Source organism: Melospiza melodia, chromosome 1 (assembly GCF_035770615.1).
Source record: "Melospiza melodia melodia isolate bMelMel2 chromosome 1, bMelMel2.pri, whole genome shotgun sequence".
Lineage (NCBI taxonomy): Eukaryota > Metazoa > Chordata > Aves > Passeriformes > Passerellidae > Melospiza > Melospiza melodia.
Genome location: NC_086194.1, coordinates 4,720,825 through 4,744,329, shown reverse-complemented (window position 1 = coordinate 4,744,329; position 23,505 = coordinate 4,720,825). Strand labels below are relative to the sequence as shown.

The following is a 23,505-nucleotide window of genomic DNA, read 5'->3' as shown; positions in this document are numbered from 1 at the left end:
ATGCATATTTTCACTCGCTCTGCCGAGGACTCTGGAGCCACTTGTTTGATGTGGATGCCTACTCTTCTTCCCAGCTGTCAAATCTTCCTCTGCTTGTCTCAACTGGCTTTTTTTTTTTTTTGCACTAAAATTTCAAGCAGTTGCTGCAGATATTAACAAAGCCCTTCCATTACATACAATAATCTAGGCCATTAAAACCACAGCATGTGAGCACAGTATCACACGTGTCTAGCCAAAAACAGGTCTTAGGAGATGTGGTAGGCAGAGCACAGCACCTTATTTACTGCAGGTATCCCATCCTCCACATTGCCAAAACAGAGGAAAGCATCAAAAATCTCTTGAGCCAAACCAGGCCTCGTGGTGGAAGTACCATCTCACAAGCAAAAGGAATTAGAGAGTTACATAAACAATCCTATGCTGAAAATAAGTAATTTTTTGCTCAAACGCCCCCCAAACCTGATGGTTTGGGCTTTTCTTTTTTTGATCTACCTCCATATTTCTGCAGTCAGCACTGGTGAAGCAAGAGACAGATTTCATGTATGGCCTGGCAGCCAGAAGTAACTGAGAACAACTTCTCCAACAATATAGGAGCCCTCACTAGTTCCAAGATGAGCCACACAAAAATGCAAGCTTTTGGGCACTAAATCCACCAATTTCAGGGGGGAAGCTAGCAATCTACCATTTCAGACAACTGCTCAGATCTGACTGTACCTACCAAGGAACATGGAGATATAACTCGTTACTTCTAATTTCTGCCCTTTCTCCCCCATTTACCAGCACTGCCTGTTACAAAGCATAAAAGTGACATCCAAGTAACTTCCCAAAGCCGTGAACAAGCCCCAAAAACCTGAACCCTCCTCTCACCCACCAGACACGAGAACACAACCACTTACAGCCCCAAGACTGCTCCAAGCCTCTGAAAGCAAACAAGGTTAAAGGCACTCGACAACAAGCAGACTTTGGAGGGAAGCAGCTCCTTCAGCCAGGCTGGATCCATCTCATTTGGGAGTAAAACCCAATCCAAGTGCGATGCCTTACGCAAGCAACAACTATTTATCCCAGGAGTCAAACAGAGCCTGCTTTAACAAGTAGCCTGTGTCTCTTTCTGAGAGGCACAAGTAACCTCCAACAAACCCGAAAGCTGCACAGATTCTCAAATGGGGAGGCAGGGAAGAATATAGGAAAGAAATCTGGTTAAAAAAAACCAATAAACAAGGAGAGGGGAAAAGAATTTAAAATCTTTCCAGCGGATATTTCAAAACCTTCCAACACACCCAGAACAGGTATCCCTTCCCTCAAGCAGGGTGCTAACTGCACAGTGACCACCTTATGAAGTTACCTCCCCAAACATCAAGGAACAAGAGTATTTTTTTAAATGACTGATGAAATTCGGTATTTAAACACTTTTAACAAGTTCTCAGCTGTATCCAACAAGCAGTTTCAGACACCCTTCACGCAAATACCTTCATCCCACGAAAAAAAAAAAACCCAAAAAACAACAACCAGCCCAAGCCCAACAAACCCTCCTCTATTCCCAGCAGCCTGGAGAGGATTAGACGGCCACTGAAGAATGCGAGTTGTTACTACGTGCATTTTTAAACAGAAGGGGAGGAAAAAAAAAAATCACGGAGAAAGATAGAAAGCAGCTCACCTTTATCCTGAGTGCAGGACAGGATCTCCTCCTCTTTGGGGTTAGTCACCTGGGTGATAATGGACGGGTTGTCCATGGAAACAGAGTGAGATTCCACCTGGCTATTTCCCTCTCAGAGGCAGGCTTGTGTGCGGAGGGGGTTATTGGGGGGGGAGCGGGTTTGTTTGTTTGTTTAAAAAAAAAATCAAGACGCAGGTTCGTATTTGAAAAAAAAAAAAAAAAAAAAAAACTATCGGAAAAAAAAAAAAAAAAAACCCAAAACAACCAAAACCTCAACAAGCAACTCCTCCAGGAGCGAAACCGAGGGGAAGGGGGGTGGGAAGGACGCCAAACGCGATGCCACAGCGGCCTCTTGCCGGCGCCAATTCTGCACGGCGAAGGGGGGGGGGGGAAAGGAGCGCAAACCTCCCCCCCCCTTTAAAAAAAAGCGAATTAATCCAATTCACCCTTGCGGGAAGCCCGCCGAGCGCTGCCCCCCGAGCCCCCGCCGCCTCCCGAGGCGGGGGAAGAGCCCCCGTCCCTCCGCTCCGCGCCTCCCCCCGCGGCCTCACGCCGCCCCCCGCATCCACCTGAGCCGCCCCTACATTCCCCCCCCCCGCCGCCCGCCCCCGCGCTTATCTCATCCCCGCGCCCCCCTTCCTCCCGCGGGCAGCGCTCGGCGGAGCGACGCCGGGCCGCCCCCTCCACCTCCTCCTCCTCCCTCCTCCTCCCCCCGTTCCCGGGTCGCGGGCGAGGAGGGAAGCGCGGCGCGAGGGGAGGAAGGGAGGGGAAAGGGGCCGAGCCGCTCCCCGCGCTGCGCCACAACCCGCCCGCCGCCGCTGCCGCCGCTGCCGCCGCCGCCGCCCCGAGCCCGTGAGCGCGCCCGGCCCGCCCCGCGCCGGGTCCGGAGCGAGGGGCGGGAGCGGCAGCGCCCGGCGGTGCGCGGTAAACAACGGGGCGGGGCCGGGCCGGGCCGGGCTGGGCTGGGCCGGGCGGAGCGGGGCGGGCGGCGCGCACAACACCGCGGGGGTGGGGCCGGGGCCGGGCTTGCAGCGGGGGTGGGGCCGGGCAGCCGTGAGGGCGCGGGGCGGGCCCGGCCCGGCCGCCATTTCCCGCCTCGGGCTGCGCGGGAAAAAATAAATCACGGCGGCGGAATTGTTTGGGAGGGAAAAGAGCTGTGGGATCGGCGGGTTCGAGCTGTGGGATCGGCGCTGCTCTGTCAGCCACTGTGTGCTACGTGCGGGATTTCCTCAAACACCTCCCGGGACGGTGATTCCACCACCTCACTGCCGCGTCCTGTCCCTAATGTTTAATCAACTTTTCTGTGAAGGACTTGTTCCCAATGTCCAACATAAACCTCCCCTGGCACAATGCGAGGCTGTTCCTTCTCATGCTGTCCCTGTTCCCTGGGAGCAGAGCCTGACTCCCGTGGCTGTTCCCTCCTGTCAGGGAGTTCAGGGAGTTATGGGGAGCCGCAAGGTCCCCTCTGATCCCCCTTTTCTCCAGGCGGAGCCCCTTTCCAGCTCCCTCAGCCCCTCCTGGTGCTCCAGACCCTTCCCCAGCTCTCTTGGCCGTCTCTAGACCTAATATTAATAGATTCATGAACAGATATAAACCATCTATTAGAAGACGTGTGAAGTATTTTTACAGGTGACTGTAAGGTGTCTTTTTCAGAAGCAAGCGTGCAGCTCAGATCACAGAATCACTCAATTTGAAAGTCACCACAGTGGGTCACTTTGTCCCATGTCCCAGCTCCGGCAGAGAAGACCCCAGCAGGGCCATCCCAGAGCACACAGCACAGGATTGTGTCCGGATGGCTCTGGAATATCCCCATGGAGGGAGACCCCACAGCCTCTATGGATGATCTGTTCAGGGTTTGGTCACTGCACAAAAAGTTCTGCCTCATGTTCAGGGGAACTCCCTGGGATCATTCCTGCCCATTCCTCCGGTGCCATTGCTGGGCCTGGGCCCTGCTCCGAGCCCTCCCTGCAGATGCTGACAGACATTGGTGAGATCCCCTCAGTGCATCCTCTCAAGGCTGAACAGCTTTTCCTCAGCTTTTCCTCATTAATCTTCCTTGTAGCCTCTGCTGGACCCACCCCAGGAGCTCCATGTCCCCCTTGTACTGCAGAGGTACCGATGGCAGGCTTGGCTGCTTCTCTCACAGCAAATACCCTCTTGTCTTTTTTCTAAAAGGCATGTCTGGTTCTCCAGGAATTCCCAGAGCTGCTGTTTGCTGGTGCATGAGGATATAAATTATGGTGTACCTGTCCTGTTCCCACCCTCCTTGGTACCTGCCATTACCCAGGGCCTCGGGCCCAGTACTGGGGAAGGTACATGGGAAAACCCACCCCAAATAATGGCTCTTTTGTGGGGCTGCCAGAGTGTAGAACCAAGAGAAAACCTTTAAAAAAGCACGGTGGTGTTTTTTACATAAATAAAGAATTGTAACCTCCTGTGCCTCCTAGAAAAAAATCAAACTAATGTATATTTAAGCCTCTGTTGTAACCGTGCTACACTAAAGATAGGTATAATTTTATAATTATTTAAATAAATGGGGAAAATCCTTCTGTAGCCAGCATAGACCCAGGCCACATGAATTTTAGTAATATTGGTTACAGTTATCTTCTTTTTGCACTAAAGGGGAAACCGGTGACAATTTACATTAACAAAATATTTAAAAATTTATCTATGAACAGTTTTCCCTAACAGTAACAAAGCCATGGCATTGACTCCCCATCCCTGGAAGTGTCCAAGGCCAGGTTGGACAGGGCTTGGAGTAACCTGGGACAGTGGAAGGAGTCCCTGCCCATGGCAGGGGGTTGGAACTTGGTGATCCTTAAGGTCCCTTCCAACCCCAGCCATTCTGGGATTCTGTGGTTCCTTTCAGCTGCCAAGCTGAATTGCAGAAATGACCATTTTGTTTAATTCCAGCAATTTAAGCAGCTGTTTTTGTTGCAGCTCTTCCTCACTGTGAAAGAAGACTGTGGGCCCAGCCTCGAGGAATTTCTGCTCTGCAGCAGTGCCACATCCAGTTTCTGGAGAAAATGACTTAACAGCTCGGGGGCTTTGTTTTGTTCCTGCAGTCAACAGATTTAAACAATTTGCTGCGAGCCTTCAAATCACTGCTGTTTTTTGTTTTTTTTTTCAGTGTAGAAAAAGTCATTCCAAATCTACCTGTGCTTTCTGTCTCCAAAACTAACACTCCCTGCAGAGCAGAGATACCTGTATTGCAGGTTTCTGGGACTCGTATTTTAGGTTTTCCTGTCCTACTCTTGATGACAAACCCTTGCACGGGGAGTGAGCGCGATGCCACTGCTTGCATTGCATCCAGCTGTGCAAGTTCCAACCTGCTCCTTGGCTTTGGCTCCTCCAGACAAGAGCCTTGCAGCTCCAAGCAGTCCCTCACAGGCTGGATTGGGCACAGAGGAGCAGGAGTTGGTACATGTTGGCTGCTGGAATTAGCCCTGCTGCCTGTGAAGGCTGGCAGCTGCTGCTCCTGAGCTATTATGCAGCTTTATCACAGCTCTGCTTGTGTTGTAACCCTGCAAGTGCTTGATCTTTTACCCGCCCAGGCACTGCAGGCATTTTTAATTATCTGAGGGTTCATTTGCATAGGAGCTTTTGCTGAAACAATAAATTCATACCTCTGTTATTATCTGGTATGAGTTTCTGTATCAATATTTATATTTGGGTAAAAACCAAAGAAGCTTCCTGCTACCATTAAGACAAAAGAATTGTTTCAGAGCAGGTTCAGGAGTCAGCCAGCACTAAGAACACATTCCTTTTCTGTGCAGGGAAAGGGAAATTGTAATGTGTGGTGGAAGAACAAGCCTTCCAATGCCTCTTTTCTATGCAGGGATGAGGAGACAGAAACATCTTGTCTGATGAAAAGCACGTTTTGCAAGGCTTGACAAATACAAGGTTCACCTCCAGCCGATGTGGTCGGTGTGATTTTAATGCTGGTAAGATTGTTTCTGCAACTCATGTGGTAAAACTCCAGTCCAACAGCTCCCTGTGTGCTCATCTTCATCGGGAATTTAGTATTTAGTTCAGTTTGGAGGGGGAATTGCTGTTTGTGGTGATATAAAAGGGGGAAGTAGGATGGGAGGATATGCCAGAGGGGCTGTCTCTCACTGTGTTTTTCCCTTTGCTGCTGCCATGAAGGCCCCTCAGCCCTCCAGCCTAAGGTGGAATGCAAAAAGCAGGATACTGGCAGCACACAAGGAGCTGTAGAGAGTCCATACTCCTGCAGGGCAGTGAGAAGCAGAATGGAAGCTGAGGAAATGCAGCTGTTCTCACCCCAGCTGTAACCTCAGAAACAGGTCCCTTCCCCTGGCTGTGGGATCAGCCTCTCCACCCCCACCACTCCCAGTCCTGTGCCAGTTGTGAGAGAGATGTTACAGAATCGAGAGCAATCCACGTTGTATCCTTTCTGGTTTTACTGTAGGAACACTCTGAAGTGTGTACAGTATCTTCTGTCCATGTTTCTTTGTGTGCTACATGAGCTAAATCCTAAATAATCCCATGGAACAAGGGAATGGTTTCCTCTCCCTGTCACAGATCAGAGGTGGAGGTACAGACAAAGCAATACTTAGCAAGGAATTGCAGCACCAGCTAATAGGGGATCCAGGTTTTCATCATGACTTCTGACATTTGTCCTTGTTACTAAAATGTGTCCCTCTCTCAAGGCCACAGGATGTTTTATAATGGGGGGGAGGGGGGTGTTTTTAGCAGAACTGTTCTACATTAAAAGGAAGCATTTATTTTCATTGGTATCAGTTCTGTGAAGTCTTGACCCTGGGCCCACAATGGGAGTTTTATCCTTGACTTTAATGGGAGAACAATCAAGGTCTCGTGATATTACATCCTAAAGAAAGGAAAATACTGCAGTTGGTATCAATAAGATAAATGTCTCATACTTAGTGTAAGCGGCTATATTCTTGCAATAAATGCTTTATTAGATTGATTAAATGTCTTAACTTCACCTCAGCTATTAATCACTTTTGGCAGCTGTTTACTGCTTTGTATACTTTGAAGTAATGGACATTATTCCTTAATTATCTCATTGCAGCTCAGTCATTGTTTCCTAAATAGTGCCATTAGAATGGTAAATTGCAACAGTAAAACAGTGTCAATAGGAAGTTATGAAGTTCCCATTTTATGATGCATTCATAAAGTTAACTCAATCTACTCAAGATGTGGCTGTGATTTCCTCACAGCGACCTGTTTGCTACGACAGGAGAGATTCTGATGAGGAAAGAGTTGAGCTTTAAGTGTGCTGGGACTCTGCTTTTACCCAAGTAAAACACAGCATATTCCCTGTTGGAATATATGTGCACATCAGAATTTATTAAACTAGTGCTTGTTTGATCACTTTTGGTTTCACTGAGTGCTGTGAATTCTGAGGATTTTGTGCCTTTGAATACAATGCATTTATTCCTGAGGTAAAAAAAAGAGAAAACTCCAAGCAGTGCTGTCATTTAGATGTTACTATTGTCATTCCACAGAAGGATAAGAGAGAACCAAATCAATCAGAAGAAATGGCTGCTTTTAGTTTTATCTCCAGATCTGGCAGCAAGTCATAATGTAGCAGTTGTACAACAATTTCCATTCTGAGTCCCTTTTTCAGTCAACTGTAACTGTCCTGAACTTTAACATTATGAGTTGTCTCTTTCAGGCTGAGTTGTTTGGGTGGAATCAGTATTACTGTCAATCTGAGAAAGAGTCATGAAACTGGCTTTCAAGTACTGTAACAGAAATTGTCTTTCTTCTTTCTCCCAAATAAAGGTTTTTAGGGAAAAAATAACCCTGGAAATTATGAGTTCTAGTGACTTTTTTACTCTCCTGGGATTTTTACTGTGCACATGATAGAAAATGTAGTTTCTTACCTTGGGCTAAATTAGTGCGCAAGACAAGGTGAACGGGTTTTTTACTAACATCAACAATTTATGTTTAATCCCAAATTTCTGTAGACTGCTAATCCAAAAGCTTTGATTAAGGAATCCAACTAAAATGAAGCCTGGCTGTGCCAGATGTCAGACACCCCCAGGAGATACGATGCCTGAAAAGTGTTCAACCCAGAGGGAAGCCAACATATAATTAAAATGCCTGGCTGTAATTTTGGTTCCGGGTTGAATTCAGCTGGTGACCCAGAGCTGGAAGGCTCTGAGGGCTCATCACCAAGTGACCTACAAGTGACATATCCAGTTCTACCTAACTGCAAATGCTACACCTTTGCAAGGCAGCCTGCTATTTCTTTTTCTTTTCTTTCTTTTGGCAAGCAACCAAATCATCTTCCAGCCTTGTCAGAGGCTGGTGAAAAGTCTCATTCATGTGCTCATTGCATTTTTTAGTTCATCTGGTCAAGCTTAAACCATCTCCTGCTGCCCTAAGGTGCTCCCCTACCTTTTGGAGCTGGAGGGGAGCTGCTGCCAGGATGCAGCTGACAGGAACATTTGTAACAAGGCTCTCCCTCTGTCAAACCCAGGTGACTGAAGGCAGCAGGTTGAGTTCTTTACCCCAAATAATTTGTGCTAGATCAGATCAGAGATTACTTTGAATCTTTCAAACTCCAGAAGCAATAGCACAGGGCCAAAACCCAATGATTTAGGAGGCAACAGCAACTTCAAGCAGTGCAACTATTTGTTTATCTGCAGGCTTAGACCATATTAATGCTACAGAGAGGTGGTGATGCCCCATCCCTGGTGGATGCCCCATCCTTGGAATCATTCAAGGTCAGGTTGGATGGGACTCTGAGCAACCTGATCTGGTTGAAGATGCCCTTGTCCATGGCAGGGGGGCTGGTCTAGGTGACTTTTCAAGGTCTTTTCCAGCCCAAACCATTCCATGATTCTACAACCATTTGATGCTGGTGAGAGATGAGAGGTGGAACATGTCAACAGCAGCAGGGCTTCACTTTTGATTGTTGTGCTGATTCACTTGAGCACACGAGTGGGGCAGGATAAAAGGTGGCTTTGCCCTTATCTGGTTACCCATTGTGAGCACTCTGTTCTCCAGTATCCTGCTGCAGCACTCCTGCCAATACTGCTGTAGGGACTTGGTTTCCATTTCAGTTTCACTGGTTGTCAGAGAGTTTATCTGTGAAACAGATACAACAACAGCTAATCTCATGTTATGGTTCTGTGGCTGTTTATAACTCCTATTAATAGCAACTGTGGAAAGCCTGAGAGTGGATTTTATAAGGCACTGGGGTAACCAGTTACTGCACATTCCCCTGAGGCTACGTAGCATCAAGTGTAGCAGCTTGTCCTTTCCAGACTAGGTCATGAGCATCTTAACTCTGGCATTCTCTGTCTTTTGGGGATTTGACTTTGTGCATGCTCTTGGTAATTCTTTCTGAGACATGATTCAGAAACAATTGATTTTGCTCTATGATTTATGCTTACAAAGATTCCAGCTGATTTAAAGGAGGCTCCATAATTAGGCTCTACCTTGTGCACCAGCTCCAGTGAGGATTTCACAGCACTTAAAAGGGATTGACTGGACTTTCACTGGAGGGAAATAGGATGGGTCCATGATGCTTTGGTAAGCCTTAGAGGTTAATATTTTTAAATGCTTCTAAATGTTCAGCATTCTCATTCCAGCTGCTGGTACCCATTTTTAAAAGTGTGTGTTTTTTCCCCAAGTGTGGGAAATGTTCATGTAATACCTGATTCAGTGAGGCATTGACCATTGTCACATATAAAACAGGACAGCAAACACCTTCTTGCTGATAGTTCCATGGCAGGGTTTTTGAGTTAATGACAGCAATGGTTGATACTTGCCCTGTTAGTGACACAGTTGTGGTTTCCCATGAGGCACAGCAAACAGGTATTGTCTTCTGATTCTGGGGGAACCAGCTGAGGAGCTGTGAGAAACTCCTGGCTTTGTGGAGGATGAAAGGGGATAAGGAAGTCATGACAAGGGCCTGAAACAGCCCTTGGCAAGGACTTCAGGTCATCTTGGCACACAGGAGCGGTAATTTATTCCAGGAGTCACTGCTGAAACCATTAGTGTGAGCTATGGAATAAAGCAATCGTGTGAATAAAGGCAGTAGAATCTGGCCTAATTGAGAAACAGAAAAGGAGGAGTGAGGAACACGAAAGGTCGTGTCAGTGCAATGTCCTGTCATCTGAGTCAACTGATAGTCATGGTAAGTAGCCATCTAATTTATTTTTTAAAGGACTCCTCACAGGAAAAACCTGCTGACTGTTGGAAAAATAAAGTCAAAATGATTAAGAATTGCAATGAGAAATTCTAGTCGCTGCCTAATTCTGTGCCTTTCATTTCAAATTGCATAAATGGTAACTTAGCTTTTGGCCTCATGCCTAGAGAAGCACCTGAGAACACATCATTGCATCATCACCGAGAGTCCATTGGCCTTTTAAAATTATGGGCTGGCTCTGGAAAGTGAAGTGGCTTGGTTGGTTCAGGCTGATACCAGACCCTACTAGCAGTGAGTGACTACCACAAAAAATGCTGGCGTGGAAACCACAGGCACTCTTTGAAGCCTTTGGAGCTATGACGCTTCCACTTGCACCATTCCTCTAATTGAGATTTCATTCACGTGGCTGCTAGTGGAACCTGAGAGTGTCAGGAATGTGAAAGAACATTTTCCATGATGTGGTGTGGTCTGTGTGGCTGGAAGTAGAGAAATCAGAGTGAAAGTGGGAAGGTTTGAGTGAAGGAAAGAGGACAGATTTATGAAAGGCATCTGTGAATTCTGTACACGAGCTACGAGGGGAAAGTGTAGATGGAGGAAATGGTAAGGCAGAGGAAAGGAAAATGACCTACAGAAAGAGGAGGAAATAGGAAATCCTTGAAGAAAAACTCCTAAGGAATCTTGACATTTCAATCCTGGTGTCTTTCCCTCAGAATTTCAAACGTAGAGTGGTTTTCAGCACCCGGTTGCTGGAGAGCTGCAAAGAAACCTGGTGACCTTTGTTGGGAAAAGGCACTTTAGATATTGGAAAAGCAGAGATGATTTAAAGGAGTTCTGTGGCTGTCCTTGGAAATAGTGTTTTTGTCTTCTCCAATTGTCTCTTTTGCTGCCTGTGTAATAAAAAGGAATCCAGTTCTGAATGCACCAAGGGCTCCATATAACTTTGTTTTCCTGAATATGTAAAGCAACACAGGTGCTGCTGCTTGACTGGTTTCTGGTGATTCCCAAAGCCAGAGGCACTGGCCACCCACCATTAGTTTGAAGCAATATCCTCCACTTTTTACTGTAACATTTGTGTTCCAGTAAAAAGGCCATGAAAAATGTTCCCTGATAAATATCTACAAATAACAGAAGTGTCTAAGCCTCAGGAAGAAGCACTTATGTTGGACGACCAGGATGAAATTGAGCTTAATAAAAATATTTGATTGTGAGATCAAGATAGCTCAGTAATCCTGTCAAAACTAGTCTCATTGTGCTGGGTTCTGCACAAAAAGTAGTAGGAAGTGACCCACAGCATAAAGATCTACAGTTTTAAGTGTCAAAGGAAATATAATTTCCTGTGGAAAACTGAAGCATAGAAAGAGTAATTGGACTGCAATTACACAGGGAATTTCTGGCAGGGTTGGGACTACCCAGGCTGCTCCCTCTCCTGTCTGAGGCTCAAGATACCCTTGAACAGCTTCATAACCAACCTGGTAAAGGCAGGTAGGGCCCAGGTAGGGTGATGTGATAAGGTGTGTAGTGTAGCCACATTTCTCTTCACAGAGAAAAGCAAGGCACAATTCTTCCCAAGAATATTTCTGGGCTTTACATTCTCTGAACCTCAGAGAAAGGAAAAACAATTCTTATCATTTGCTGTGCCCGTGTTTGTGCCAAAGTAGAATGCAATGTGGAGATTGTTTACCCAGAGTGATGGTGTTTTGTTCCTTGGCCTGTCAGGGCCAGGTGTGTGTGTGTGTGTGTTGGGACTGTCAGTGACAGTCACGAGATTCTGTGCAGTGTGTGCAGAGTGGAGTGCTTGGCAGATTCAGTTTAGATGTAATGTAATATAGTGTAATATAATATAGAATAATATAGTATAATAAAGTAATTAATTAGCCTTCTGATAAGATGGATGTCACTATAGGACATGAAACAACACGAGCGCACACACTGCTGCTCTCAAGGGGAAAAAAGGGAAGTTTATTTTCTGACTCCAACATTTATAGTTTTCCAAAAGTGACAGTGGACTGGAGGGTGACAGTGCCACCTCTCCAATGACACTGGACAAACCAACAGTCTGTCAAATTTCTCCTCTTCCATAAAGGAATGCAAAACAATAAGTTATTTACAGACAGTTTGTGAAGAAATTTTGTTACAAGAATGGAAACATCAGAAGGCTTAGAAAATCTTAAAAAATCAGGGCAACAGATGGAGTCCTCCTCATCATTCCTCCCTGCCACAGGGGTCATCCTGTTTGGATAGTGTACCCCTCCTGGAAGACAGGCAGTTGTGAGGGCGTTCACAGGGGTCCCAGGATGAGGGAAGAGATGAGGATCTGACTCCATGTTTCAGAAGGCTGATTTATCATTTTATGATATATATTATATTAAAACTATACTACAAGAATAGAACAAAGGATTTCATCAGAAGGCTAGCTAAGAATAGAAAAAGAAAGAATAATAACAAAGGCTTGTGGCTCAGACTCTCTGTCTGAGCCAGCTGACTGTGATTGGCCATTAATTAGAAACAACCAACATGAGACCAATCACAGATGCCCCTGCTGCATTCCACAGCAGCAGATAATCAATGTTTACATTTTGTTCCTGAGGCCTTTCAGCTTCTCAGGAGGAAAAGTCCTAAGGAAAGGATTTTTCAGAGAAGATGACTGTGACAGGCAATGTCCATAATTCCTGGTGCTGTCCCCCATGGATGAGGAAGAGGAGCCCCTGTGGGTCAGTGGGATGGGGAGTCTGAGCGGACACAAAGGGCTCACGGAGCGTGCACGGTGGCCTCACACGGCCCCAGAGCAATAATCGTTTGTTAGGAAGGTGCCAAAGTGTGAAAACGTAGCCCATGCTGGGTCACTGGGTCAGAGGGAAGCCTCCACTTGGTTTTTTTTGGATTTGCCATGCCAGCAGGATCCTGCTGCACTGGGATTCTCACAGAAGCCATTCCCAACCTAAAGCCTGTCCCAAGCCACCAACCTAACGAGTGCCAGGGCTGTCATGCACAGCAAGGACGTGGCTGGAGTGGAAGCAGAGAGGTGCAGCACTCTCAGATGAAGATGTGTGGGCAGGCCTGTCACACCAACAGAGTGCTGAGTGCTCCAGAGACTGATATGCCCTGTTAATTCAATTAATTGCTTCTTCAGCGTGGTTGAGAGATCAGCCTGTGAAGTACAAATATCTCAAGCCAAACAATTTTTTCCTTGTCTGCTGTGGGTAAAGTGTTCCACACATGGCTGCCTGTCAAGTGTTCAGCTGCAGCACCTGCATTTTGATGTTCCCAGGTGATTTTCTCCAGGCTTCACGGGGCAGCTATCCTACATTTCACTTCCCCTTGGGTCAGTGAATGAAATACTTTCCTTGCATACTTGTGTTATGTTCAGTTGGGGATATATTTGGGTACAAGTCAAACTGGTATTTAGAGGCTGTGCTAAAGCTGGAAAGCAGCATGTCAGTGTGTTGGTCCAAGCATCCCTTGCAAGGCTTTGCCCCTGGCCAGTCATCCCACAGCTCCACGCTGCAGGAACATTCTCCAACCCATTTGCATGCAGGGAAGGCTTTGAACAGCCTGAATTTTCCCCTTGGCTGAAGGCCCTGTGCAAGATCCACACACTGGTTAGGTTCTTTATGCATTAGCTTTTACCAGAATAGTTAAATAATTAAAACAGTCCGCTGGCCAATATACTGATAAATGAATTACTTGGGCTTCCATTGGCTGCCGTTTATGTGACCATGTGGTTTGTTGTTTGCAAGTATTTAAACAGCTCCAGCTACAAGTGGGACTGGTAGAGTCATGGAGGGATGGAACTTTTGGGGAGAGTTGGGTTTTGACCTGGTGGGGACCTTGAGCTCTCTCCCTGAAGAGGGATTTGTGGCTTAGGGGTTGGTTTTTATTTGCAGGGTGCTTGGGCCTGAGACAAAACCAACAAACAGCTCTTAGGACACCTGCTTGACCTGCACTGCTTTGATTTAAGGAAATTAAACTCTGCCCCATAGAGAAAGAGCTGAAATCCTGCTGCTTTTGGGAATGTTATTTCAATGTACTTGTTCAGTGAGTTGGCCTGGTAGTTTACAATTCAGAAACCCTGGAGCACTTGTGAATGGTGAGGGAAGTACACTATTCATTATCTGCTGTCAGGCATTCATCATGCCAGCTAAGCTTCAATCCTCTCATCAGGATGCAGAACATTACTTATGACCAGTCACAGGCCATGAATAATGGCTTAACGAAATGAACAGTTCTTCAGCAGTTCAGACCCAGGTTTGTTAATCAAAACTATTCAGAGCCAGATTCTGGCACCCCCTCAAACAATCTGAATATGCACCCTCTTACCCTCTTTGGTTTTAATTGTATTTATAGTTTAGCAAACCTTTTTTTTTTCTTTTTTTTTTTTAATGTTGCTGACCTCACCCAACAAGCTCACAGGAAAAGCTGAAGTTTGCCTGCACCAAAGTAAGTAGTTCTTGTCTCATTTTGCATTAGCACTTGCTGTAGAATACCACTTTGGCAGTGATGATGAATCTGCATCTTTTCCAGATGGGATTTCCATGCTGGTCAGCAGCTAAGCACTGCCTAAAGCTAAGCACTGACTTAAACCTATCTTTTATTCTTTATGTGGGGAAAGTAAGTCGAGTGACATATTCTCTATGGCACCTCATGCACAGCAGTAGAATGGCATGGCCATATTCACCCGTGTGTAGGATTAGGCCCTGTTCTGGTTGGTGTTTCACATCAACAGCAGCTCTCTCTTGTATATTGCCAAACACACTTCAGGCTGCTGGAAAGTGGAATATAGCAGTGTATTTGCAACCCAGTCCCCAAGTATTCCTCTACAAATGTTCAAAGCAGCTGGTAGCTCAAACTCTGTTCCCTGGTTGTAGGAGGCATCTTAATTTTTTTGGTATTCTGAGCTGTGCCAAGGAAGCTGGAACTTCATTTCCAGAACCAGGGATTGATTAAGCTGGAACATTTTTTACATGGGCAGAGAGTGATGGGGCAAAGAGAAGTGATTTTAAACTCAAAGAGAGCAGGTTTAGATTAAATATTAGGAAGAAATTCTTCCCTGTGAGGATGGTGAGGCCCTGGCACAGGTTGCCCAGAAAAGTTGTGGATTCCCCTTCACAGGAAGCATTTGAGGCCAGGTAGGACTGGTCTTTTGGAAGGTGTCCCTAACCATGGCAGGAGGTTGGAATGAGATGGTCTTTAAGATCCCACCCAAACCATTCTATATTTCCATAACTATATTATTCCATTAATGGAGAACTTTCTGGGCAGTTGATGTAAGGCAAAGCCATGGAAATACTCAACTGAGTCTTGTATCTCTGATAATCTTTTAGCACTGCAAATCACAGCCTTGGTGTCACTAAACTTATGAGGTTAAGCCGCCAGAAGTGGTTCCCCAGTGCTGTTTTGGGGGATGGGGGCAGCACATGTGGAGGTGTAATAATATATTCAGGATTCCTCAATGCATTCCTACTCTTCTAATATTCTTGGGATGAAACTCCCCATGAGACCCTCAGGGATGCAGTTACCAACTTCCACTGTGGTCAGACTCCTCTATGTGTTTGAACAAAGCTCTTCATTTTATTTTACATATTCATTTTTGAAATGGTTTCCAGGGCATAATCTTCCATAACCAGTTCTTCTTCCTGAGGATCATATTTTGGGGAACAACCCCAGCAGTTTCACCCCTGGAATGTATTTCCCCATATGATTAAATGTTGGTCCCTTTGTGTGGGTGAATCAGGGTTCAAAATGAGGAAGAAAAAACCCCTCTGGATCCATGTCAGAGGATCTCTCTATCAGCAGTGCCTGGTGCAGGGGAGGCAGAGCTTGCTCTGGGTTTTTTTCCCACCAGATTACATTTTGATGCACTAGCTGCAAGGAGTGGGAAGAGAAGGAGCAGGGAAAAGAAGGAAAAAAAAAGAAAAAGCACTCATCCAGAGAAAAACCAGGAGTGCTTATCTCTCCCTCCTCTGCCTTGCATTCACTGCCATCAGCTCTTCATCATCTCTTTCTGCCCTCAGGGGTATAAATGTAGGCATCTGTGGGGGAATAACCCAATACAGGATTTTGTCTCCTCTTGGAAGCTTTTCAGCAAATTTTCGTTTTGGCCATTTCTTTTCTCCAGGCATTGTATGTTCTTTATTTGAGAAAACAGAGGAAAAATGCAACCCAAACAACATTTCAGTTTCTCCAGCAAAAAGTTTCTATTTTGATTTATTGAAAACTTGTCCAACCAGTTATTTATATTTTATCTGTGAAAGACTCAAAAAAATTTCATCCGAAACATATTTCCATGGAAACGTCCATCTTTGATGAGATGTCGTTCCTCAGATGTTTCAGCTGAAGAATTTTGTCAGTTCTGGCAGGAAAAAAAAAAAAAGAGTGGGGGACAGAACAAAGACCAAGCTCCCAGGAAAACATGCAATGCTTCAAGTTAATGGGCTAAAATGTCAGCTGGTAAACTGCCATAAAGCCAGAGAAGTCAACCAGTCGACCCGAGTCAACGGAGCTATGCTAATTTACACAGAGGATCTGGCCTTAGATTTTAATAGAACCAGCCAAGCAAGCTGTTTCTCCACTTGCCCATCCTCCTCCCTTTTTAATAAGCTCTCAGTCATACTCAGCCTATCCTTTAATAATTCACCCTTCTCTCCTCATGATCCCTCTTTCCTCTCTGGAGATAATGGGATGGGATTTTCTGCGCGCAGCCCTCACAGAAATATCGCAGGCAGGTTAAACTCCGCGCAGCTGGCTGCTGGCTTCTAACACATCCCTCGTGCCTCTTCCTGCACTCTGATATCCATCTTCCCTCTGGTCTCTGCTTAGCCAGGGCCAGCTGACTCCAGTGCAGGTTGCCATAGATTACGACCCAGTGCATGGTGCTGTAATCCATGGATCCCGGGATGCTGAAGTATTAAGCTCACAGAGCAATCAATTACTTTAATGGGACTTGTGTGCGTCTGGCCACCGCTCTGGAAAACAGATCTATGAGATAGCTCCAGGACACAATCCAGCCTCTGGACCAAGAGGCTCCTCTGCTGCAGAAGTTTTTCTAGCTCGGGGCCAAACACAATTGGCAAGGTGCACATTATGGGGTTTTTTTGTTGTTCTGTGTAACTACAGCATGAATGACTGCGTGAAACTCTCTGTCCTATGTAACATGTAGCTGTATGAAATAAAAACTCCATCATCACCAGTTACAGAGTTGCAAGTTTCTTACCCTGTTCCCCTAAAATTTTTAAGACCCACCGGATTACTTTTCCTAATCTAGTTCTAGTTTCTTGTTGACCATGTTCTTCCCTTTTTGCTGCTTTGGCTAAATACAACAGAGAAGTGTTGATGCAGAAAGACTCCCTTGCAGACCTTAAAAGGCTCAAGCATATTGGAAGATCCTCATTGAAAAAGGAGTGACACCTGATTGCCATAAAAGTAAATAGTTCTGGGTCTCCAGAGGATGTGAGCCCTTATTTTCAGTGAAATATTTCAAATATTTCAGTTATTTATACCTGCTCTTGTTCACATGGAGGAGTGAAGATACCATACAGAGCCTGAGATGTGTCCTGTGTTGATTTCTCAGACACCCAGAGCATGGAGCAGACCTTTTGCACACCTTTTCCCACAGTAGCTGAGATGATGTTTGACTGTTCCAGGTACAGAGCTGTAACTGCATCTTCCAGAGGAATAAAAAGTAATGTGTGCGAATGGTTCCCTTACTGAAGCCCTGTGGACTCTGCATTGATTAAATCAGTGTTTTGGAACGACAGAAGTGTGATTGATGTCATTTGAATTTCAGCTCAGCATCTTGATTGGCATTTTTGTGTAATGACTTTTCCTTATTTGTTGAATTTAATTGATGGTTGTTGCATTTATTTCCAAAGAACGTTGCTTTAATTAAGAAAAAAATCTCTGCTCTACAGAAATTAATATTCCCCATCTATATGGCACAAAAGGGTGTGTGGTGAACATAGAGAATAATTAGTAGCTGTAGGAGGAGAACTTATGAGAAGATGATTATGAATATGTAATAGAGGAAATAGACTACAAGGAAATTAAACCAATAAATTTATGAGTGAATAATTGACCTCTGAGTAAATAAGAGCGTTCTCTCCTCAGCCACTTGACGTGTTGTTAACCACTCAGTATGTCAGAGCATTAACCACCCTTTTAACCAACCACTCCTTTGCTGTTGGCAGCAACTCACTCTGCAGAGCTGCCTTGCTGTCTTGCAGGGTGATGTGTGCACCCTGCCATGAGCACACGCGGTGCCAGAGCTTTGGGGTGGCTGGGAGAAAGGTCATGATCTGTTACACACGTGTAAATCTACCCTTAGCCAAAGGAAATGTTTGCAGGGAGTAATTAAATCTGCTGCAAAACCATGCTGTTCAAAACGAGAGCAAAATTTTGTCAACTGCCACCAAATGAAGTCAGGTCTTTCCACCATTAGGGCATCAACCCAAAGCTGATATTTTCAGAGTTGATGGCAAAGTTTCTGAAGTTGATTTTCAACATTTTCAAGATTTCCATTTTCCCTTAGATGTGGTGACAAATTAGGAATGTGACTTCAAAGAGCGTAGGCTAGAGATGTCATCTTGTTCCCAAGAAAGTCCCAATATCCCCCAAATGAGAGGCCTGACAGATGTGAACTGATGCTTTAGCCAGAAGAATGGACCTGATGATGTTTGTGTTTGAGAGAAAGTTTGGATACTCACAGAATGAGGGCTAGGCCTTAAACCTGAGTTGTGAGGTGTAGTAAGTGGTGTCACAACTCCCTGAGGAAAGACCAGCTTTTTTATAATGATAAAAGATAAGATGGTGACATTTGTTTGCTGAGAAACTTGTGTTAGAATGGTCCCTGGGGAATGAGGTATAATGGATGTATATTGAGGATAAAGACTCTTTTCATTCCAGACAGATAAGCTATTCCATCTGGTTAGAGACCAAATAAATTGTGAAATTACTGCCAGTTTTACACCAAATAAATTGATAACAAAGATGTGATATCAGTGGAGCTTTGCATTTCCTCCTCCTTCCTATTAGCTGGTCAGTGCACCAAACGTTTCTTACATCCTAGAATAGAGGGCAAGTAGTTATCTGAAAAATTTAATGATCAACTACAATATGTGACTGATTGAATCAGGAGGGTAGTGTGAAAGATGAGGTTCACTTGCTGGCCTTGGCCTCTTTGTTTGGCAAAGAGAGATAAGAAGACAAAGCTCAGTTTTATCAGAAGTTAACAAATGACTAAGTAGAAGAGAATCTCAAATCAGCTCTTTATTTTCTGTGATCCAAGTAATTGATGGACTGTGTTTGGATGTGGTAAAAGATCAAATATAATAAACTGGTTATCAGCCCATTCATCTCTGCTGGAACGTGGAGTGGTGTTGGGAGGTGCTGTCTGTGTCAGGGAAGAACCTTTGGGTTGGGAGGGAGGTGAACTCTTTCTCCTTGGAAAGTCCTCATCTCCCAAGCTGTGAGGCCACACTCACAGTCCTAAGTCCCACCCTTGTCTGTCTTGTGAAAGTCAGCAAGTTTGGGGAGTTCAGTTTATGAGCTGTAAGAATAAAATCAAAAGCTTATCCCAAAGGAAAGAGGTGGATGTGCTCCTCTTCAGCACAACCTTCATCAGCAGTAAACACTTCTCTTTCTTTCTAGGGAAAGGAGAACAATTCTTGAGATAAAAGTAACTAATCCAGGGAAAAAAAAAAAAAAAAAAAAGAGATCCAGTATGGTTTTCCATTATATACTGATGGCAAGATTTTTAAGTATACATCTACAATAGTGAAATAGTTCTGAGCCCCCAGAATTTCCTTTCTATTGTTAGAATTATCCCTGGCACAACTTTTGGCCCAGACCACCTAGACCTGTCCCAAACAGTCTGCAGCTGGTGTTTGGAAGTCCCCATGGTTGAGGGGTCTTTCCCCACAGGCAGTCTGGATGGAGCCACCCTTTTCAGGAGGCTGGAGGACTCTGACACAGCTGGACTGTGGCAGCTGGCTTCTGGACCATAAAATGTCCCCTGGCTGAATTAAGTCCACCCCAAGAAGCCAGAACAGACATTCAGAGGAGATCCTTCCTCAGTTTCCTCTCCAGCTAAGAACAGCTGGGATAAGATATAAGACGGAGAGGGAAGGTGAGAGATTTCCTACACAAATCATCCACATTAAAAATGACTTTTTGGAAGACCTGACACCACTTGATCTGAAATTTAGTACTTTCTGGAGCATTCTGCTTTTTTTAGAGTGTTTGTGGAAAATACAAGGCATGATGGAGAGTTGGGATATAGGAATTGAGGGTGCATTTTGAGCCTCCGTGGTTGTGCCTTATTTCAAAACAAACAAACAGCAGCAAAGGCTTAAAGCTCAAGTTCAAGTTGGGGTCTAAGACTGAGATGCAAAAGGAGGGAGCAGCAGGGCAGACTCCAAAAAAACATGCTTGTGCACCTCTTCTAAAAGCTAAACACATATTGGTCTGGCTAGATGAACAAACTCTAGAGATCAAGAGAGGGTTGTGCAGAGCTAGAAATCTGATGCTGGATGAGTTTGATTCTGAAGCTCCTGAGAAGGGAATTCTGCCAAGGACAGTCTGGCTGTATGGTCAGGGGAAGTTAGAAACTACGAGGATACAGAAATCAAAAATGCCAAGAGATTATCAATAGAAAGAGATTGGGAGAAGTTATAGGTTAGCCTTGTTGAACGAAGATTAACAATTTCTAGGTTGTTAGATACTGTCTCAAATGTTCTGCATCCTGTAGCAGTGTTGAACATAGTGGGCCCATTTCATTTTTACTGACACAAATGAGAAATAAACCTCTCCACTCACTTGAGCTTCTACTGCATGCAAGATCAAAATCAGAGCCAGAGGCATTCGGAGGCTGAAAGAAATGTTTTTGTTTTTGATGTCTATTTTTGCTGCCTCTATTTAGAGCAAACATAGCCAGGGCTGCAAGTGAATACAGTGTCTCTAAAGAGGTGAGTTATTCCCAGCCAATCTGTAGTGGCAGAATGTGGTACCTTATGGGTTTGAAATAGACCATCCTCATTAACTACATGTTGGGCCAAACTCTGTTAATTTTTACAGCCCCTCAGGGCCGAATTTAGCCCATTAGAACAAAGTGATAATATCATTGGAAGCTATTTTTGTGCCCTCTGCTGCAAGTTGGGTACTATGATACAGCATAAACTAGCTAAAGCCAAGATGTTTTAGGCTTTGGGGCATTAAGTAGTTTCTTAGTATTTATCCATGCTTTTCTCAAGGGTTCCAACCAGCACTAATTAGTGTACATAAATGATGGCTGAAATTCAGGGAGCATTTCAGCAGCGGGTGTGTTGGGGGTACTTGTGTGTCTTCAGAGCCAGGTCCTGAAGGGCTTTAAATTGAGCTGTGTGGTGTGGTGGGATGGGGGGAGTGATCAGTGGGACTTTGAGTCATGATTGTGGGAGGCCAGTGATATGGAGTGAAGCAAAACTAAGCAGGAATCCAGGCAAGATTCCTACTGAAGTCACTCTCATGGACCACCTGGGGCTGTCACCTTGGGTGTTGGCCCATACCTGTTTGAAACTGGAACAGGAGAGATTTAAGTAAGATGTTAGGGAGAAAATCTTCACTGTGAGGGTGGTGAGGTACTGGCACAGAGGAGTGGTGAATTCCCCATCCCAGGAAGTGTTTTAGGCCAGGTTGGATGGGGCTTTGAGCAATCTGGCTTAATGGAAGCTGTCCCTGCCCATGGCAGGGATGTTGGAATTCAATGGTCTTTAAGATCCCTTCTAGCCCAAGTTGTTCTGATTCTAAAACAGATGGCCACAAAGGGAAGCAGCTGACAAACCTGGTCTGTGTGCTACTTCTCAAGCCCTACCCTCAATCTGTCATTCCACTGGTCACTTACCTTGTGGCTTTTGACCATCCTAAATTTCTGCTACATCTCCCATGAGTTCAGGACAACCAATCTGTGGTGGTGTTCACAGGGATCTGGGGATGAGGGAAGAGATGAGGATCTGACTCCATGTTTCAGAAGGCTGATTTATTATTTTAGATATATATTTTATTAAAACTGTACTAAAAGAATAGAAGAAAGGATTTCATCAGAAGGCTGGCTAAGAATAGAAAAAAATGAATGATAACAAAGGTTTGTGGCTTGGACTGTCTAAACCAGCTGACTGTGATTGGCCATTAATTACAAACAACTCTATGAGACCAATCACAGATGCACTTGTTGCATTCCACAGCAGCAGATAATTTCATTCCTGAGGTCTCTCAGCTTCTCAGGAGAAAAAATCCTAAGGAAAGGATTTTTCAGAAAAATCATGGCTACACCAGTCACTGCTGGGGTTCAGCAACACAAATAGGACTCACCAAACTTATCCCAAAGATCCCCAGCATTCCCAGCTCACTGTCCCTTCCTCCTGGTGGGGCAGGTGAAGGTGACATGTGATAATTTGTTGTTACCTGATGCTCTTCTCCCCGTGGCAAGGTTTGCCAGCCCGCGGTGCCTGGGGCAGGCTGTGCTGCCTTTACACCTGCTGCGTAATTGCGCTTCAAGATCGGGCATGTGAGCTCCAGCCAGGCTGGGAGCAGCTCCACTGGAGCAAAAAATCCGGTTAAAGGGAGAAGCAGAGCGGGCTGGGAGCTGCTGAGTCACCGCCCAGCCCTCCTCTAGCCTGACACCCGGGCAGAGATCAAAGGTGAGGTGACCTTGTGCATCCGAGGTGAGGCAAAGTCCTCGCAGGGCTGGAATGTGCTCCAGCTCTGGAATGCAGACAGGCAAACACTGCCTCTGTTAGCAGCTCTAGGCAGGGGTCTAAGATCGTCTGTCTGAGGGGAAAAAACTCCACATGTGTCCAAAACCCATGAGTGGGAACACTCCCATCAGCTGTGACTCGGGTGCTCAGAGAGAATATCCTTGGATCTGTTCTCCTGACCAGAGCTGTGGTTAGTCTGGGTGATGCTTAGTTTTGGAGCACTCTGTTTTGAAGCTCGTGGAAAACCTCAAAACCTCTCTTTAATTTGCTAAATAGGAAACTTTCATCTCCTCCTGTAATTCTGTAATTCCACAGTTCTCATTATGATCTCCAAAGAAACATTAAAATGGGTTGTGTTTCAAAGATTATTGTTTCTCATCCCATCTCCAGCACACTCTGTTTATTTCAGTGGACTAACTATCAAGGTTGTTATTTCTGGGTGTGAATCCCTCATTCTGCCCTTGCTGATTTCTATATCCCCTTCTGGCCTTGGTAATTAAACCAATCAAGCTTTTGGCTACTTTTAGAGGATTTTCTGGTAAGGCCTGTTTCACTGCCTTTTCACCGGCATCCAAAACAACAAAGAGCCCAGTGCAGCTTGCCACCTCTTCTCCATTTCTCTGAAAGGTGCAGGACAGAGAATGCAGAGGTGTTGGCCAAGATGAAAAAAGGATTCCTGTTTTCTGGTTAGATCCCTTCTTTAGTTTTGGGCTCACAGGCGCTGCTACATGGTAAGATTCCTCTCTCCTAACTTCAGACATCTGCAACGTGGACATTTACTTCTGAATAGTCATCCTGGACTCCCTTTACAGTCCAGCAATGTACCTCACCCTGAAGCAGACATTTTCAACACTTGCCCTCTTGGGTTATGCTCTAAAAACCCCTGGTTGTCTTCCTGAACTCTAGTGGGGTGTGGAAACCCAGGGCACTGGGAATATTTCTGTGTCTGCTCTGGGGTGCCCTGACCCCCAGGGCAGCACTGA

The 23,505-nt window shown here is 45.3% G+C and overlaps 1 protein-coding gene and 3 long non-coding RNA genes across 7 annotated transcripts in view; 2 read left to right on the top strand and 2 right to left on the bottom strand.

Annotated features, from left to right (window-relative positions):
* CTDSPL (CTD small phosphatase like) overlaps window positions 1-2,137 on the bottom strand; it is an 87,927-nt gene extending 85,790 nt beyond the window's left edge. Inside the window, exon 1 of one of the 4 annotated variants that reach the window (XM_063176125.1) lies at window positions 1,652-2,137. In XM_063176125.1, coding sequence (XP_063032195.1) covers window positions 1,652-1,727 — 76 coding nt within the window. In that variant the 5' untranslated portion in view covers window positions 1,728-2,137. The remainder of the gene's footprint in view (window positions 1-1,651) is intronic. The other 3 variants (XM_063175894.1, XM_063176050.1, XM_063175964.1) reach the window with 3 other exon arrangements.
* A 3,253-nt stretch (window positions 2,138-5,390) lies between these two features.
* Window positions 5,391-7,466, top strand: LOC134429187 (uncharacterized). The gene is made up of 3 exons (XR_010030543.1): window positions 5,391-5,595; window positions 5,798-6,056; window positions 6,705-7,466. It is a non-coding gene; the product is annotated as an uncharacterized LOC134429187 (long non-coding RNA).
* A 6,119-nt stretch (window positions 7,467-13,585) lies between these two features.
* On the top strand, window positions 13,586-18,273 carry LOC134428797 (uncharacterized). The gene is made up of 3 exons (XR_010030461.1): window positions 13,586-14,042; window positions 14,201-14,234; window positions 15,913-18,273. It is a non-coding gene; the product is annotated as an uncharacterized LOC134428797 (long non-coding RNA).
* Window positions 15,967-22,342, bottom strand: LOC134429182 (uncharacterized). The gene is made up of 3 exons (XR_010030541.1): window positions 22,137-22,342; window positions 21,670-21,752; window positions 15,967-16,146 (listed from the first exon to the last, which is right to left on the bottom strand). It is a non-coding gene; the product is annotated as an uncharacterized LOC134429182 (long non-coding RNA).
* Window positions 22,343-23,505: the final 1,163 nt, after the last annotated feature.